The sequence below is a fragment of the Loxodonta africana genome, chromosome 2 (assembly GCF_030014295.1).
Source record: "Loxodonta africana isolate mLoxAfr1 chromosome 2, mLoxAfr1.hap2, whole genome shotgun sequence".
In the NCBI taxonomy this organism is placed as follows: domain Eukaryota; kingdom Metazoa; phylum Chordata; class Mammalia; order Proboscidea; family Elephantidae; genus Loxodonta; species Loxodonta africana.
In genome coordinates, this window is record NC_087343.1 from 160,205,384 (window position 1) to 160,221,138 (window position 15,755).

General features: G+C 40.6%; 1 protein-coding gene across 1 annotated transcript in view; it reads right to left on the reverse strand.

Annotated features, from left to right (window-relative positions):
* Positions 1–4,380: 4,380 nt before the first annotated feature.
* Positions 4,381–15,755, reverse strand: part of PPP2R2B (protein phosphatase 2 regulatory subunit Bbeta) — a 326,027-nt gene continuing 314,652 nt past the window's right edge. The window contains exon 9 of the mRNA XM_023550368.2: positions 4,381–5,681. Coding sequence (XP_023406136.2) covers positions 5,402–5,681 — 280 coding nt within the window. The 3' untranslated portion in view covers positions 4,381–5,401. The remainder of the gene's footprint in view (positions 5,682–15,755) is intronic.

The following is a 15,755-nucleotide window of genomic DNA, read 5'->3' on the forward strand; positions in this document are numbered from 1 at the left end:
TTGCTTCAATACCTTGCAGATGTTGTTCTCTTGGTTGGAAATGCTGTTTCATGCTTTGTCTTCCAGGCTAACTTCTTTAAGACTCTGCTTACATGTCACCTATTTTGGGAAATCTTTCCTAACTGCCCTTCCTTAATTAACCATTTCTTCCTCTGTACCATTTCTGTACCTTGTACATGCCTCACTATGTTATAAATACGTGTACAACAGACATGTTGATCCTGTAAGACTATCATCTCCTGGAGGGTGGGATCCAATGGCGTATACATCTCAGTAACTCTAGCTTCTTGGCTATGGCCTGGCTGCCTGACACATCCCAGACACTCAATGTTTAATGTTTGGGTGAACTTATATATGGGTCACTATTGGAACTTGTTTTCTAATTAGTAATTTCCATCTTATATATACAACGTGAGTAGTGGGGAGTAGGGGATAGTGGATAAGAATTTGACCAAATTGCCTGACTCTGCTACCTGTGAACTACATAAACTTGGTCATGTTTTATAACCACTCTGGGCTTCAGTTTCCTTATCTATAAAATGGGGATAATAGGAGGATTTGCATCTAGAATTTTGGAAGTAAATGAATAAACACATGTAAAATTCATAGAACAACATTTGGCCCACAATAAATGCTCAGTAAACTTTAACTAATTTCATACATTGGTCAGCCAAGTGGTGCAATGGTTAAATCTTAGATGCTAACCAAAAGGTTGGTATTTCAAATCCACCAAAGCCACCTTGACAGAAAGGCCTGGTGATCTACTTCAGGAAAATTAACCATTGAAAACCCCATGGAGAACAGTTCTACACTGACCCACATGGGGTTGCCTTGAGTAGGAATGAACTTGACAACAACTGGTTTGCTTTTTGTTTTATCAAACTTTAGAGAGAGTATTTTAATGGCTCTGGCTTTGGAGTCAGATACCTTGAGTTGGAGTCCTGATTCCATCTCTTGCTGGCTATGTGCCCTTGGCTAGGTTGACAACTTGAGTCTATTTCTACATTTGCAAAATGAGAATGAGAATGACATCAGTCTCAGGAAGTAACTGGGAGGAGACAACAAGACGATGTATGGAAATCCCTTAGTATGTCCTCAGTGAGCGTTGTTGCTGTTATTTTGTAGTGCTTTAAAATTATAAAAGTAGTTGTAAGTAAATGGACTTTTGATTCTCCCAATAATTTGGTGAGCTAGGACAGATGGCTCCTGACCATTTTATAGGCAATGAGACTGATGTAGGGCCTGAGTGGCTTGCCTAAAGTTCCTCAGTTACTTGTCCATGGAGCCAGGTGCAGGATCCATGTTTCCTATCTCCTAGTCCCATATTCTTTCCATTGACCAGGAATTCACGCCCATGGAAAACAGTCCCAAGACTTGAAGGCATAAGGGAAAGAGGCACAATGATGGATACACAGTGGATTATGCTTCAGTATACATGTTTCTCCATGGTGTCTTTGGGGCTACTGATTAAAATATGCAAGCCTTTCATCTATACGTGCCCATAATGGAAGCAGGCAATAAGGAAAGGCACTCTCGTTAAGGCTGTAGTGTATACCTCAGAGCCTCTTTTTTAGGCCTCCTAGGGATTTTCTTGAGCCCTGCAAGCTGCCAGCAGAATGATTGAAGAAAGAATGGAACCCTGGGGGGCAAGGGGGAAGCTTTAGGTAATTGCTCTGTAGGTTTGAAGGGAGGGAAATCAGATTTCACATGTGACCAGTGATTGAACATTTGAGCATCTTTTATTATAATGGACCCTGGAGTGTTCAAAAGAAATACACTGGAGACAGCTGGCTCATTTTTTCGGGTCACTGAGCTAAAGGAACTTTAGTTTCATCTTTGTTCCACCTTACACATGGTGGTTGCCCAATATATGTTGATATGCTTGGGTAATTAGAAGATCAATGAGACGTTTAAAGATTTTTTTTTTTCAATAGATAAGTAAAGGCAGGAGCCAGACTTGCAGGAGTTAAGGAGAAAATTGGTTCCTATTACTCATCCACCTATGTCTATCCCACTACTTCATGGTGCCTTGTTTTTCTTCTGTTTCTTCCAATTCATCCTCCTCCTCCTGATGAGAAAACATGGATGTCTGCCAGACTTCAGCTTTTGAACTGCTTATTTTTAAATGTCAGGAGCTGAATGAATGTTGCATCAGGATGATTTTAATAAAAGCTCACGAAGGTGTGGCTCTCATTTTCCCCTAAGTCAACTGATGCCTTCCATTTGAAACCTGATGGCTGGTGTTAGCAGCAGTCTTACCAAGCAGCAGACCCTGTAGTATGAAATAAATAGTTCAGGGTCCTCAGAACCCAACAAACTCTTGAAAAGATGGCAAATCAGTTTTCAAGTGGCTTGTAGTATCAGCTGGAAAAGAGACTGGCTTCTATGTACCATCCACTAAGAAATATTACCAGTACTGGGGTTGAAGGAGATCACAAAAGTGAAACACCTAGTTTAGTACCTGGCACAAAGAAGGAAATTGGTGAAACATGGTGGTTATTTTCGTCTGAGGTCTAATCTCTAGTGCCTTACCCCTCATGTGCCTGTCTAGGAGTCTTGGGATGTTTTCCTTGATGCATCTTTTGTAGGGCAAAGAAGGGAACGGCTTCCCTCTGATCTCGGCTCTGCAGTCTTGAGGAAATTTCTCCTATTCTCTGAATCTCAGGATGTGCATCTCGGTGCTTAGGGTATTGGATTAGATTAACCAAAAACCAAACCAGATTTGTTGCAGTTGAGTTGATTCCAACTTACGGATACCCCGTGTGTGACAGGGTAGAACTGCTCCATAGGGTTTTCTTGGCTTTAATCTGTATGGATGCAGGTCACCAGGCCTTTCTTCCACAGGACTGATGGGTGGGTTCAAATTGCCAATGTTTAGGTTAGTCCACAGCAAACCATTTGCTTCATGGACTAGAGTAGGGGCTTTTAATTGGAGGCCACGGACAGGCTGCAGGTGATCTGTGAACTCAACACGGTGACCAAAATTATTTATGTATATCTTCTCGGGAGCAATCTTGACTCCACATGTGACTGTGTCCATCAAGACTCTCTGATGCTTCTAAAGGCTTAAATGTTCTATGATGTCAGTTAACCGGTGTCGCAAAGTGTGATAAGCATGCTCCTAATGGCTCACAAGATGATTTTAGGTGGTACATGGACACATTTGTGTTAGTAATGGTTATGTGATTATTTTAATATTGGGAAAAAATAACTGGAACATCAAACCTGACATTTCATGAATGTTATTTCTTTGGAGTAGGCTAAGTCTTGCTTTAAAAAAAGGGGACGTAAATAAAAAAAAAAAATGAGTAAGAGTATAGAGGTAAGTTGGTGCTTAAATTTGAGAAACAGTCATCCATCCCAAACCCCACTTGGTACAAACAGAGGAGCTGAGTGCCAGAGGAGTGGGGAGAGACCACAGAGGAAGTTGATGGTAAACTGAGGACAGTCTTTCAACCATATCAACATTCTCTGCGAGTTGGAGAAATTTCTGACTCTCTCAAGTGTCTTCTAAGAACATTGTCCCAAGTCAGGCTAGGCATACTGCCAAGAGAGTTCCCACCTGGGTCACTTTACTTGAGAAGCCTGAAGAGAGGCTTTCATTGCAGGAGAAATGAGAACAACCAAGAAAGCCATGTCTTAATTAGCATGCTTCCTCAGTTGTGAGATGTACTTGTTCACACTGCAGTGTTGCTGAAATTGGGCTGCATCTTACAAAATTGTGTTCACTTAAGTTGATAGCTTTTTTTCCCTTGCCAAAAAGCTGTTACTAAATGGATAGCAGTTTAGGATTGGGACAATATGGTGATTTCACTTATTTTTTCTCTTCCAAAACAAATTTCAGTTGAATGATGGGACTTCTATTATATCCACAAACTGAAAGAAAATTTCTCTTTAAATGAAAAAACAGAAAAACAGAAAAAAAAACTCTTGTCTCAAGCCATTTTCTATCCACTAAATCGAAGTTAGGGGAAATGAGTCACCATGACAAGTTTGCTTTAGATATGGAGACACTCAACCCAGCTTTCTGGGTACGGACAACTGTCTCCCTAAGCCTCTTTTCCAAATTTATAAATCCTTTGAATTCATCTAGTCTCCTTCCTAGAGGTATTCCATGTACAGTCCATTGGAAGTAGCTTCCAAGAAGTTATAAGTCTGAATCCCCAGTGGGGGTAAGAATGAACCAGTCTTTCCAGGTTCAAGCGACTCCACTCTAATGTCACAGCTTCTTGATTCTCCCAGATTCCATTTTTGCAAGGAGAGAGCCCTCTTTCTTCTTTTTCCAGTTGGTGAGCTTGGGGTGGGTTAGAAGTGCTCTATTAGACTTTACAAATCTGCCTTTTTCTTAGCCATTTTTGCATGGAAGGGGACTGCTCAGGAGACACACCCAAAGAGACAGACCAACCATTCTCAGGGAACCAGGATTGGTGCCACTGCCTCAAACTTACTGCTTTGTTTAGAACGCCAGATAATAAGGAACCAGGACTCGGCCTTTAGAAGTCCATGGTATAAATAAGCTGGAAAAGGTTGAAGAGAAAAAGCCAATGAACATGTAAGTAGAGCATTATATGGAGCTATTGAAAAAGACAAAAAGCAAAAGTAAAAATGCAGCAGATGGAATCTGGCCCCACATGGACTTGCCAAGCTAACTCTGAGAAGCGCTGTGTGGAAAGTGTTCTCTTTATGTTCCCTGAAGCATTCACGGCCTTTTCCAAGCCAAATACTCCAGCCGTTTCTATGGCTCTTACAAAAAGAGACTACAGCAGGGTTGGTGTACTCCTTCCCTTCTCTTTCTGTGTCCTTTTCTCAGCCTCCTGAAGAGAAATAAATCTCTGGCTCAAAATGGCGTTGTTAAAAAGAAAATGGAAAAAAAGAAAAAACAAAACAAAACCAAAAAACCATTAATGAATGAGGACATGCTGGCTAGTTCTGATTTTTCCACAAAATAAGAATTTCTCTAAGAGTAGAGCAAACGGTGTTTATTTTTTGTTGATTTTTCAATCAAATGGAATTGCTTAATTAAAAAAAAAACTTATCTCTTTTCTCCTTAAGTACTACAGACAACCTCATTTTACCTCAGCAGACACCTAGAAACAAAACACTGGACCCACCAGAGAAAACCAGGTAATAAAAGCATCAGAAATTCAAGTCAACTATGGGAGAATTACTGTTAGCTGGCAACTCTCAATTCTAAACAGAAGTGTCCCGAGCCTATTGGGTTTGACAAAAAGGTTCTTAGAACTGGGGAGTTGGGATTGTTGTACTCCTTTTAATTCTATTCCAATTGTTTTCTGCATAGGGAAATTAAAATCAATGCGTCAAATGAAGACCCAAAGAAACATTTAAAAACTTGTTTGACTAGTATTCAGTATGTGAGATTATTAAGTAATAACTTGTCCTCCTAGTTAACCTTGTCCTGGAATATATATAAGTTATTTGTAGCCGCCACTGCTATAATATTTTCTGAAGGGTGCCAAGCTGTATGCAAGATCTTTTTGCTAAAGTCCAGACTGTCAACACTGATCTCGTCTTTTCTCCGCTTGCCCCCCACGCACACTTTTCGGGGTTTTAGGATAGCCCGGGGTTTGCTGTTTTCCCTCGAGGCCTCAAGGGTCACATCGCGCTTGGTGTTGCGGTCGAACATCCTGAAGAAGTTGTTGTAGGAGCCGGTCATGATGACGCTGTAAGGCAGAGAGGAAACGGGGTGAGCAAGTGCTATGGAGAGAGGCAGCAACATTTCCCTGTATGCCTTTCTGGCACTAATGATACCAGACTGTGACTAGTTTATGGTAAACCAAACCCTTTGAGTTTGGTTTACCGTATTCATTGAGTCAATTCTGACTCACGGCAACACCATGCGTTACAGAGTGGAACTGCTCCATAGGATTTCTTGGCTGTCATCTTTATGGAAGTAGATTGCTAGTCCTTTATTCTGCAGAGCCTCTGGGTGGGTTGGAACCCCCGATGTTTAGGTTAGTAGTCGAGTGCAAACTGCTTGCACCACCCAGGGACTTAGTTCATGGTACCATAGTTTTATTATTATTATTATTATTTTAAAGTTTATGGTAGCATAGTATTATAATTTAAAAAAGACTTCATAGTGTGACTGTTGATTTCTCTTTGAGTCACTAAGAGCAACAACCACAAGCAACAAGCAGGGGTTGGTAATGAAGGACTGTGATAACCAGCCTTGTTATTTATTTGTTTGATAGAATCCTTTTGGTTCTTTGGCTCAGTAAATGAGTCTAGTGGTTTTAATGATTTCATTGTGGGATTGTGAGACTAGAATGGGGTTATGAAAATTGACACACTTGAAAACTAATCTAATGATTACTCATCGTACAAATGGAAAATATGGCCACCATAGAGGGGGTCCCTGCATCTTTTGGCCTCTAAGGCTTTATTGCACCCACAATGTAGGAGAAATGTTGAGAGCGCAGTTCACTGATCCATTGTGTATCTTCCCCCACTCTAAGAACTAGCTTTAAATTCAGCATTTTCAGAAAACTTTTCTAGAAATGGATGTCATCATAATCTAACTAGGGAAGAGAGAAAAATTAAAAATTCAAAAGGACTTGGGATGGTGAAAAGGGAAGATTTTGTAGTAGACTGACAGATGGTTTCTATAATTTTGCAAGAGTTATCCACTCTCAGGGGTAGCTACAGCAGATCAGGAGAGCAGTGAATGCCAAAAGCCTTCCAGGAGCAAGGAACTGAATCTTTAATGGTGACATTTTAGACACAGTGACAGGCTGAGTGGGACACAGTGAGTCTTTGGACAAGAGGCTCTGATAGTGTTCCTCCAACAACACAGCCTGACGGCTGCCTCCCGGAGAGCTGGGCTCGTTTCTTGGGGAAGCTCTGTCTGGTGAATAAGATGGGAGAACCCAGTGTCCCATCTGTTCTGGCCATGATTTCAGTTATGTAGAAAGGTGAAAGGAAGCTGACAAGATTAGATCACAGCATGGGAGACAAGTTTTGGGGCATTTTGCCAACTGCTCCAGGCAAATTAATCTCCTGCGGAGTGACTGGTGGGTTCGAACTGATGACCTTCCAGTTAGCAGCGAGATGTGTTAATCACTGCGCAACCAGGCTCCTTAATCAAAGGTTAGATTTGGTTATTCTGGCCCAAGAAACAGATGTTGTGAAATGTTTTTCTCTATACTATCACCTTATCAGGCACAGTGCTTAGCGCTTTACCTCTGAGATAACATTTAAAATTTTAGTTATCCCACATAAGGCATTTACAGACGAGCAGAAGTAATTTGTAGAATGTCACACTGCTAGCAAGAGGCAAAGTTGGGACTCAAGCCTCCATCTGCCTGACTCTAGGGCATAAGCATTGAGCCACTTCAGCCTCATTGTTTCCCATGTGTTGACATTAGCATCCCTCATCTGTGACCAGAGTTGTTTTTTTTTTTTTTAAATTATTGTGCTTTAGGTGAAGGTGTACAAAGCAAATTAGTTTCCCATTCAATGGTTTATACACAAATTGTTCCGTGACATAGGTTGTACTCCCTGCAATGTGTCAGCACTCTCCCCATTACCACCCTGAGTTCCCCATTTCCTTTTGTCGGGTTTTCCCGTACCTTCTTGCCTTCTCATCTTTGCTTTTGGGCATATTGTCCTTTTGGTCTCATGTACATGATTGCTCTAAGGAGCACTTTTCTCACGTGTGTTATTGTTCATTTATAGGCCTGTTTATTATTTACTGAAAGGTGATCTCCAGGAATGGCTTCGGTTCCAAGTTAGAAGAGTGTCTAAGGGCCATAGTCTCGAGGGCTCCTCCAGTTTCTCTCAGACCGGTAAATCTGGTCTTTTTTATAAATTTGAATTTCGTTCTACATATTTTTCCCTCCACTCTAACCAGGACCTTCCATTGTGATCCTGGTCAGAGCGGTCAGTAGTGTAGCCAAGTACCATCTAGCTCTTCCGGTCTCAGGGTGGCGGAAGCTGTGGTTCCTGTGGTCCATTAGTCCTTTGGACCAATTGTTTCCTTGAATCTTTGGTTTTCTTCACTCTTCTTTGCTCTGAATGGAAAAAGACCAATAGTTGAATCTTAGATGGTTGCTTGCTAGCTTTTAAGATTCCAGATGCTTGTTGTTGTTATTGTTAGGTGCCGTCGAGTTGGTTCCCACTCATAGCGACCCTATGCACAACAGAATGAAACACTGACCGGTACTGCGCCATCCTCACAATCATTGTTATGCTTGAGCCCATTGTTGCAGCCACTGTGTCAATCCACCTCGTTGAGGGTCTTCCCCTTTTCCACTGACCCTGTACTTTGCCAAGCATGATATCCTTCTCCAGAGACTGATCCCTCCTGACAACATGTCCAAAGTATGTAAGACGCAGTCTTGCCATCCTAGCTTCTAAGGAGCATTCTGGTTGTACTTCTTCCAAGACAGATTTATTTGTTCTTTTGGCAGTCCATGGTATATTCAATATTCTTCACCAATACCACAATTCAAAAGCTTCAATTCTTCTTCGGTCTTCCTTATTCATTTTCCAGCTTTCACATGCATATGATGCGATTGGAAATACCATGTCTTGGGTCAGGCACATCTTAGTCTTTAAGGTGACATCTTTGCTCTTCAACACTTTCAGGAAGTCCTTTGCGGCAGATTTACCCAATGCAATGCACCTTTTGATTTCTTGACTGCTGCTTCCATGGCTGTTGATTGTGGATCCAAGTAAAATGAAATCCCTGACAGCTTCAATCTTTTCTCCGTTTATCATGATGTTACTCATTCGTCCAGTTGTGAGGATTTTTGTTTTCTTTATGTTGAGGTGCAATCCATACTGAAGGCTGTGGTCTTTGATCTTCATTAGTAAGTGCTTCAAGTCCTCTTTACTTTCAGCAAGCAAGGTTGTATCATCTGCATAACGCAGGTTGTTAGTGAGTCTTCCTCCAATCCTGTTGCCCCGTTCTTCTTCATATAGTCCAGCTTTTCGGATTATTTGCTCAGCATACAGATTGAATAGATATGGTGAAAGAATACAACCCTGGCACACACTTTCCTGTCTTTAAACCAATCAGTATCCCCTTGTTCTGTCCAAACAACTGCCTCTTGATCTATGTAAAGGTTCCTCAGGAGCACAATTAAGTGTTCTGGAATTCCCATTCTTTGCAACGTTATCCATAATTTGTTATGATCCACACAGCCGAATGCCTTTGCATAGTCAATAAAGCACAGGTAAACATCCTTCTGGTATTCTCTGCTTTCAGCCAGGATCCATCTGGCATCAGCAATGATATCCCTGGTTCCACATTCTCTTCTGAAACCGGCCTGAATTTCTGGCAGTTCCCTGTCGATATACTGCTGCACCTGTTTTTGAATGATCTTCAGCAAAATTTTGCTTGCGTGTGATATTAATGATATCGTTCTATAATTTCCACATTTGGTTGGATCACCTTTCTTGGGAATAGGCATAAATATAGATCTCTTCCAGTTAGTTGGCCAGGAAGCTGTCTTACATATTTCCTGGTGCTGCATCCGTTTGTTGAAACATCTCAATTGATAGTCCATCAATTCCTGGAGCCTTGTTTTTCACCAGTGCCTTCACAGCAGCTTGGACTTCTTCCTTCAGTACCATTGGTTCCCGATCATATGCTACCTCTTCAAATGGTTGAAGATTGACTAATCTTTTTTGGTACAATGACTCTGTGTATTCCTTCCATCTTCTTTTGATGTTCCTGCATCGTTTAATATTTTCCCCATAGAATCCTTCACTATTGCAACTCGCAGCTTAAATTTTTTCTTCAGCTCTTTCAGCTTGAGAAACACCAAGTGTGTTCTTCCGTTTTGGTTATCCATTTCCATCTCTTTGCACGTCATTATAATACTTTACTTTGTCTTCTCGAGACGCCCTTTGAAATCTTCTGTTCAGTTCTTTTACTTCATCAATTCTTCATTTTGCTTTAGCCGCTTGACGTTCGAGAGCAAGTTTCAGAGTCTCCTCTGACATCCATCTTGGTCTTTTTTTTCTTCCCTGTCTTTTCAATGACCTCTTGCTTTCTTCATGTATGATATCCTTGATGTCATTCCACAACTCGTCTGGTCTTTGGCCACTAGTGTTCAATGCGTCAAATCTATTCTTGATATGGCCCCTAAATTCAGGTGGGATATACTCAAGGTCATATCTTGGCTCTCGTGGACTTGCTCTGATTTTCTTCAGTTTCAGCTTGAACTTGCATATGAGCAATTGATGGTCTGTTTCACAGTCGGCCCCTGGCCTTGTTCTGACTGATCATATTGAGCTTTTCCATCGTCTCTTTCCACAGACGTAGTCAATTTGATTTCTGTGTGCTCCATCTGGCGAGGTCCATGTGTATAGTCGCCGTTTATGTTGGTGAAAGAAGGTATTTACAATGAAGAAGTCGTTGGTCTTGCAAAACTCTATCATTCGATCTCTGGCATTGTTTCTATCACCAAGGCCATATTTTCCAACTACCGATCCTTCTTCTTTGTTTCCAACTTTCGCATTAAAATCACTAGTAATTATCAATACATCTTGATTGCATGTTCGATCAATTTCAGACTACAGCAGCCAATAAAAATCTTCTATTTCTTCATTTTTGGCCCTAGTGGTCGGTGCGTATATTTGAATGATAGTCGTATTAACTGGTCTTCCTTGTAGGCGTATGGATATTATCCTATCACTGACAGCATTGTACTTCAGGATACATCTTGAAATGTTTTTTTTTTTTTTGACGATGAATGCAACACCATTCCTTTTCAAGCTGTCATTCCCAGCATAGTAGACTACATGATTGTCCAATTCAAAATGGCCAAAACCAGTCCATTTCAGCTTACTAATGCCTAGGATATGGATGTTTATGGGTTCCATTTCATTTTTGATGATTTCTAATTTTCCTAGATTCATACTTCGTACATTCCAGGTTCTGATTCTTGATGTTTGCAGCTGTTTTTTCTCATTTTGAGTCGTGCCACATCAGCAAATGAAGGTCCTGAAAGCTTTACTCCATCCACGTCATTAAAATCGACTCTGCTTTGAGGAGGCAGCTCTTCCCCAGTCATCTTTTGAATGCCTTCCAACCTGGGGGGCTCACCTTCCAGCACTATATCAGACAATGTTCTGCTGCTATTCATAAGGTTTTCACTGGCTAATACTTTTCAGAAGTAGAGTGCCTGGTCCTTCTTCCTAGTCTGTCTTAATCTGGAAGCTCAGCTGAAACCTGTCCTCCATGGGTGACCCTGCCAATACCAGTGGCATAGTTTCCAGCATCACAGCAACACACAAGCCCCCACAGTATGACAAACTGACAGACACGTGGGGGATCCCAGATGGTACTCACACCAAAGTAGGGTATAGAACTTTCTGTTTATGAACTATGTTATGCCAGTTGACCTAGATGTCTCCCGAGACTATGGTCCTTGGCCTTCAAGCCCAGTAACTCCGTCCTGTGAGGTGTTTGGTTATATCTAGGCTGTTTCCATGACTGTGCCCACTGTGTGCTCTATTATGTATACATGAATGTATATGCACCACATACAAATATGTATGTAGAAATATTCACAGCCAAACTTATATATGCATGTGGGTGTACTCCCACATCTATTCAGCATACATATCTACCTCTGTACCCACTGATAAATTATTGCTTATTACTGTTGTTGTAGGATTGTCCATGTTATAGTAGTTACTTTCATTGCCTTTTATTCTTGAGTACCTCTCAGTGCCTTCCCTAGCCTTAGTTATGTTGTGCTGACCTCCCCCATATTGTGTACTGCCTTTCCCTTCACCAAAGTTAACGTGTATCTTCTCTCTAGCTAATGATTTTGCCCCTTTTCCCCTCCCATCCCTGGTAACCATCAAAAAACATCTCTTTCTGTGTGTAAACCTTGACTATTTATAATAGTGATTTCACGCAATATTTATCCTTTTGTGATTGACTTATTTCACTCAGCATAATGTCCTCCATATTCATCCACATTATGAGATGTTTCTCAGATTCATCATTATTCTTTATTGTTGCATAATATTCCATTGTGTGTATGTACCACAGTTTGTTTATCCATTCTTCTGTTGAGGGGCAGTTAGGTTGTTTCCATTCTTTTGGTTTTGTGAATAATGCTGCAGTGAAAATGGGTGTGCATATATTAATTCTTGTCATGGTTCTTATTTCTCTAGTGTATACACCTAAGAGTTGGGATTGCTGGACCATATGGTATTTCTATTTCTAGCTTTTTAAAGAAGCACCATACTGTTTTCCTTAGTGGTTTTACCATTTTACATTCAGATAACAACAAATAACAGGTAACAACAAACGCTGGTGAGGTTGTGGGGAGACTGGAACTCTTATACATTCCCACCAGCAGTGTATAAGAGTTCCAGTCTCTCTACAACCTTACCAGCATTCGTTATCTGTGTTTTTGATCAGTGCCATTATTGTTGGGGTGAGATGGTATCTCATTGTTTTGATTTGCATCTCTCTAATGGCTAACTATTGCAAGCATCTCTTCATATGTTTGTTAGCCACCTGAATGTCTTCTTTGCTGAAGTGTCTGTTCATGCCCTTTGCCCATTTTTAAATTGAGTTGTTTGTCTTTTTGTTGCTGAGGTGTTGAAGTTTTCTATAAATTTTAGAGATGAGACCCTTTTTGTATTTGTCATACCTAAGAAAATTTTTTTCCCAATGTATAGGTTCTCTTTTTACCCTTTTGGTGAAGTCTTTTGAAAAGCATACATGTTTAATTTTTAGGACATACCAGTTATCTAGTTTATCTTTTGCTATTTGTGCATTTTTAGTAATGTTTGGAATTCTATTTATGCCATATATTAGGGCCCATAGGCCCATAGCATTGTTCCTATTTTTTCTTCCATGATCTTTATAGTTTCAGGTTTTACATTTAGGTTTTTGATCCATTCTGAGTTAGTTTTTGTGTCTGGTGTGAGGTACAGACCTTGTTTCATTTTTCTGCAAATGGATATCCAGTTTGGCCAGCACCGTTTGTTAAAGAGACTTTCTCTTCCCCATTTAATGAACTTCAACCCTTTGTTGAAGATCAGCTATCCATAGTTGGATGGATTTACTTCTGGGTTCTCAACTCTGTTCCATTGGTCTATGTGTCTGTCATTGTACCAGTACCAGGCTGTTTTGACTACCATGGCTTTATAGTAGGTTATGAGATTGGGGAGTGCGAGGCCTCCTACTTTGTTCTTCTTCTTCAATAATGCTTTGCTTATCTGGGGCTTCTTTCCGTATAAAGTTGATGATCAGTTTTTCTATCTAGCTAATGAATGATGTTAGAATTTGGAACAGGATTGCATTATATTTGTAGATTGCTTTGGGTAGTATTGACATTTTCACAATGTTAAGTCTACCTGTCCATAAGCATGGTATGCCTTTCCCTTTATGGAGGTCTTTTTTGATTTCTTGCAGTAGTGTTTTGTACTTTTCTTTGTATAAGTCTTTTATGTCTCTAGTTAGATTTATTACGTTTTTGAGGGCTATTGTAAATGGTATTGCTTCCCCAATTTCCTTTTCATAGTTCCTTTGTTGGCGTAGAGGAATCCCAACTGATTTTTGTATGCTGGTCTTGCACCCTGCCACTTTGCTGAATTCTTCTATTAGTTCCAGTAGCTTTCTTGTAGATTCTCTGGGATTTTCTATGTATATGATCATACTATCTGTGCATAGGGATAGTTTTACTTCTTCCTTATCAATTTGTTTGCCCTTTATTTCCCTTTCTTGCCTAATTGCTCTAGCTACGACTTCCAGTACAATACTGAATAAGAGTGGTAATAAGGGGCATCCTTGTCCTTTTTTTTTTTTTTTGGTCTGGTTCGTGTTCTCAAGGGGAATGATTTCAGTGTCTCTCTGTTGAGAATAATGTTGGCTGTTGGTTTTGTATATATGCCCTTAATTATGTTGAGGAATTTCCCTTCTATTCTTATTTTGGTGAGTTTTTATCAAGAATGGGTGTTGGACTTTATTAAATGCCTTTATGATTATGTGATTCTTATTCTTTGTTTTGTTTATATGGTGGATTATGTTGATTGATTTTCTAATGTTGAACCATTCTTGCATACCTGATGTCTTAGTTATCTAGTGCTGCTATAACAGAAATGCCACAAGTGGATAGCTTTAACAAAGAGAAATTTATTCTTTCACAGTTTAGGAGCCTAGAAGTCTGAATTCAGGGTGTCAGCTCCAGGGAAAGGCTTTCTCTCTCTGTTGGCTCTGGGGGAAGGTCCTTGTTATCAATCTTTGCCAGTTGAGCTTCTCAGAGCAGAGACCCCAGGTCCAAAGGATGTGCTATTCTCTGGCTCTTGTTTTTTGGTGGTATGAGGCCCCCATATCTCTCTACTCACTTCTTCTATATCTCAAAAGAGATTGACTTAAAACACCATCTAATCTTGTAGATTGAGTCCTGCCTCATTAAGACAACTGCTGCTAACCCCACTTCATTAAGATTATAGAGGTAGGATTTACAACACAAAATCACATCAGATGATAAAATGGTGGACAATCACACAGTACTGGGAATCATGGCTTAGCCAAATTGATACATATTTTGGGGGGACACAATTCAGTCCATAATACCTGGTATGAAATCCACTTGGTTATGATGTATTATTTTTTTGATATGCTGTTGTATTCTATTGGCTAGAATTTTTTTGAGAATTTTTGTGTCTATATTCATTAGGGATATTGGTCTATAATTTTCTTTTTCAGTAGTGTCGTTGGTTTTGGTATCATGGGTATGCTGGCTTCATAGAATGAATTTGGAAGTATTCCTCTATGTTCTGGAATAGTTTAAGTTGTATTGGTATCGACTCTTCTCTGAATGTTTGGTAGAATTCTCCAGTGAGGCCATCTGGGCCAGGGCTTTTTTTTTGGGGGGGGGGGAGCTTTTTTTTTATTACTTCTTTGATTTCTTATTTTGTTATGGGTCTGTTGAGATTTTCTACCTCAGTTTGTGTTAGTTTGGGTAGGTAGTGTGTTTCTAGAAATTTGTCCATTTCTTCTAGATTTTCAAATTTGATGGAGTATAGTTTTTCATAGTACTCTATTATGATCCTTTTTATTTCAGTTGGGTCTGTTGTAATGTCCCCCATATCATTTATTATTTGGGTTATTTGTATCCTCTCCTGTTTTTCTTTTGTCGATCTGGCCAGAGGTTCATTTTGTTGATCCTTTCAAAAGAACCAACTTTTGGTCTTGTTGATTTTTTCTGTTGTTTTTCTACTCTCTATTTCTGCTTTGATCTTTATTATTTCCTTTTTTTCATTGTCATTCCAGTGGTACAGGGGCAGGTGGTGATATTCGCCAAGTGCGGGTGGGTGTGGTGCTTGCTTTTGCACAGTTGCCACTGCTCACCTTATTGGGGGGTGAATGGTGGGTGTGTGCACAGGCAGGTGCTCGGTTGTTCACTGGGTCTGGGAGGTATGCACAGTGGGCAGGTGTGCTCGCAGTTGTGCGATCACCTCTGCTCACTGGGTGTGGGTGTCAGGGGAGCATGTGCTTGGTCACCACCACTTGCTGGTTCAGGAAAGGGGTAAGAGTGGGTGGCAGGTGGGTGAGTACACAGGAGCCCGCTTAATACCACTGTTTGGGTGAGTGAGGGGGGGCGCCAGACAGAACTGGGTTGGGGGGCTCATATTATGGTCTTTGGTGGGGTAGCTGGTGCATCGAACCCTCTGCTGCTTCTGATCAGGATGGTGGGAGGAAGGAAAGTGCACCCCTTTGGCTAACAGACATGGGTACCTAGGCACTTCCCATCTGC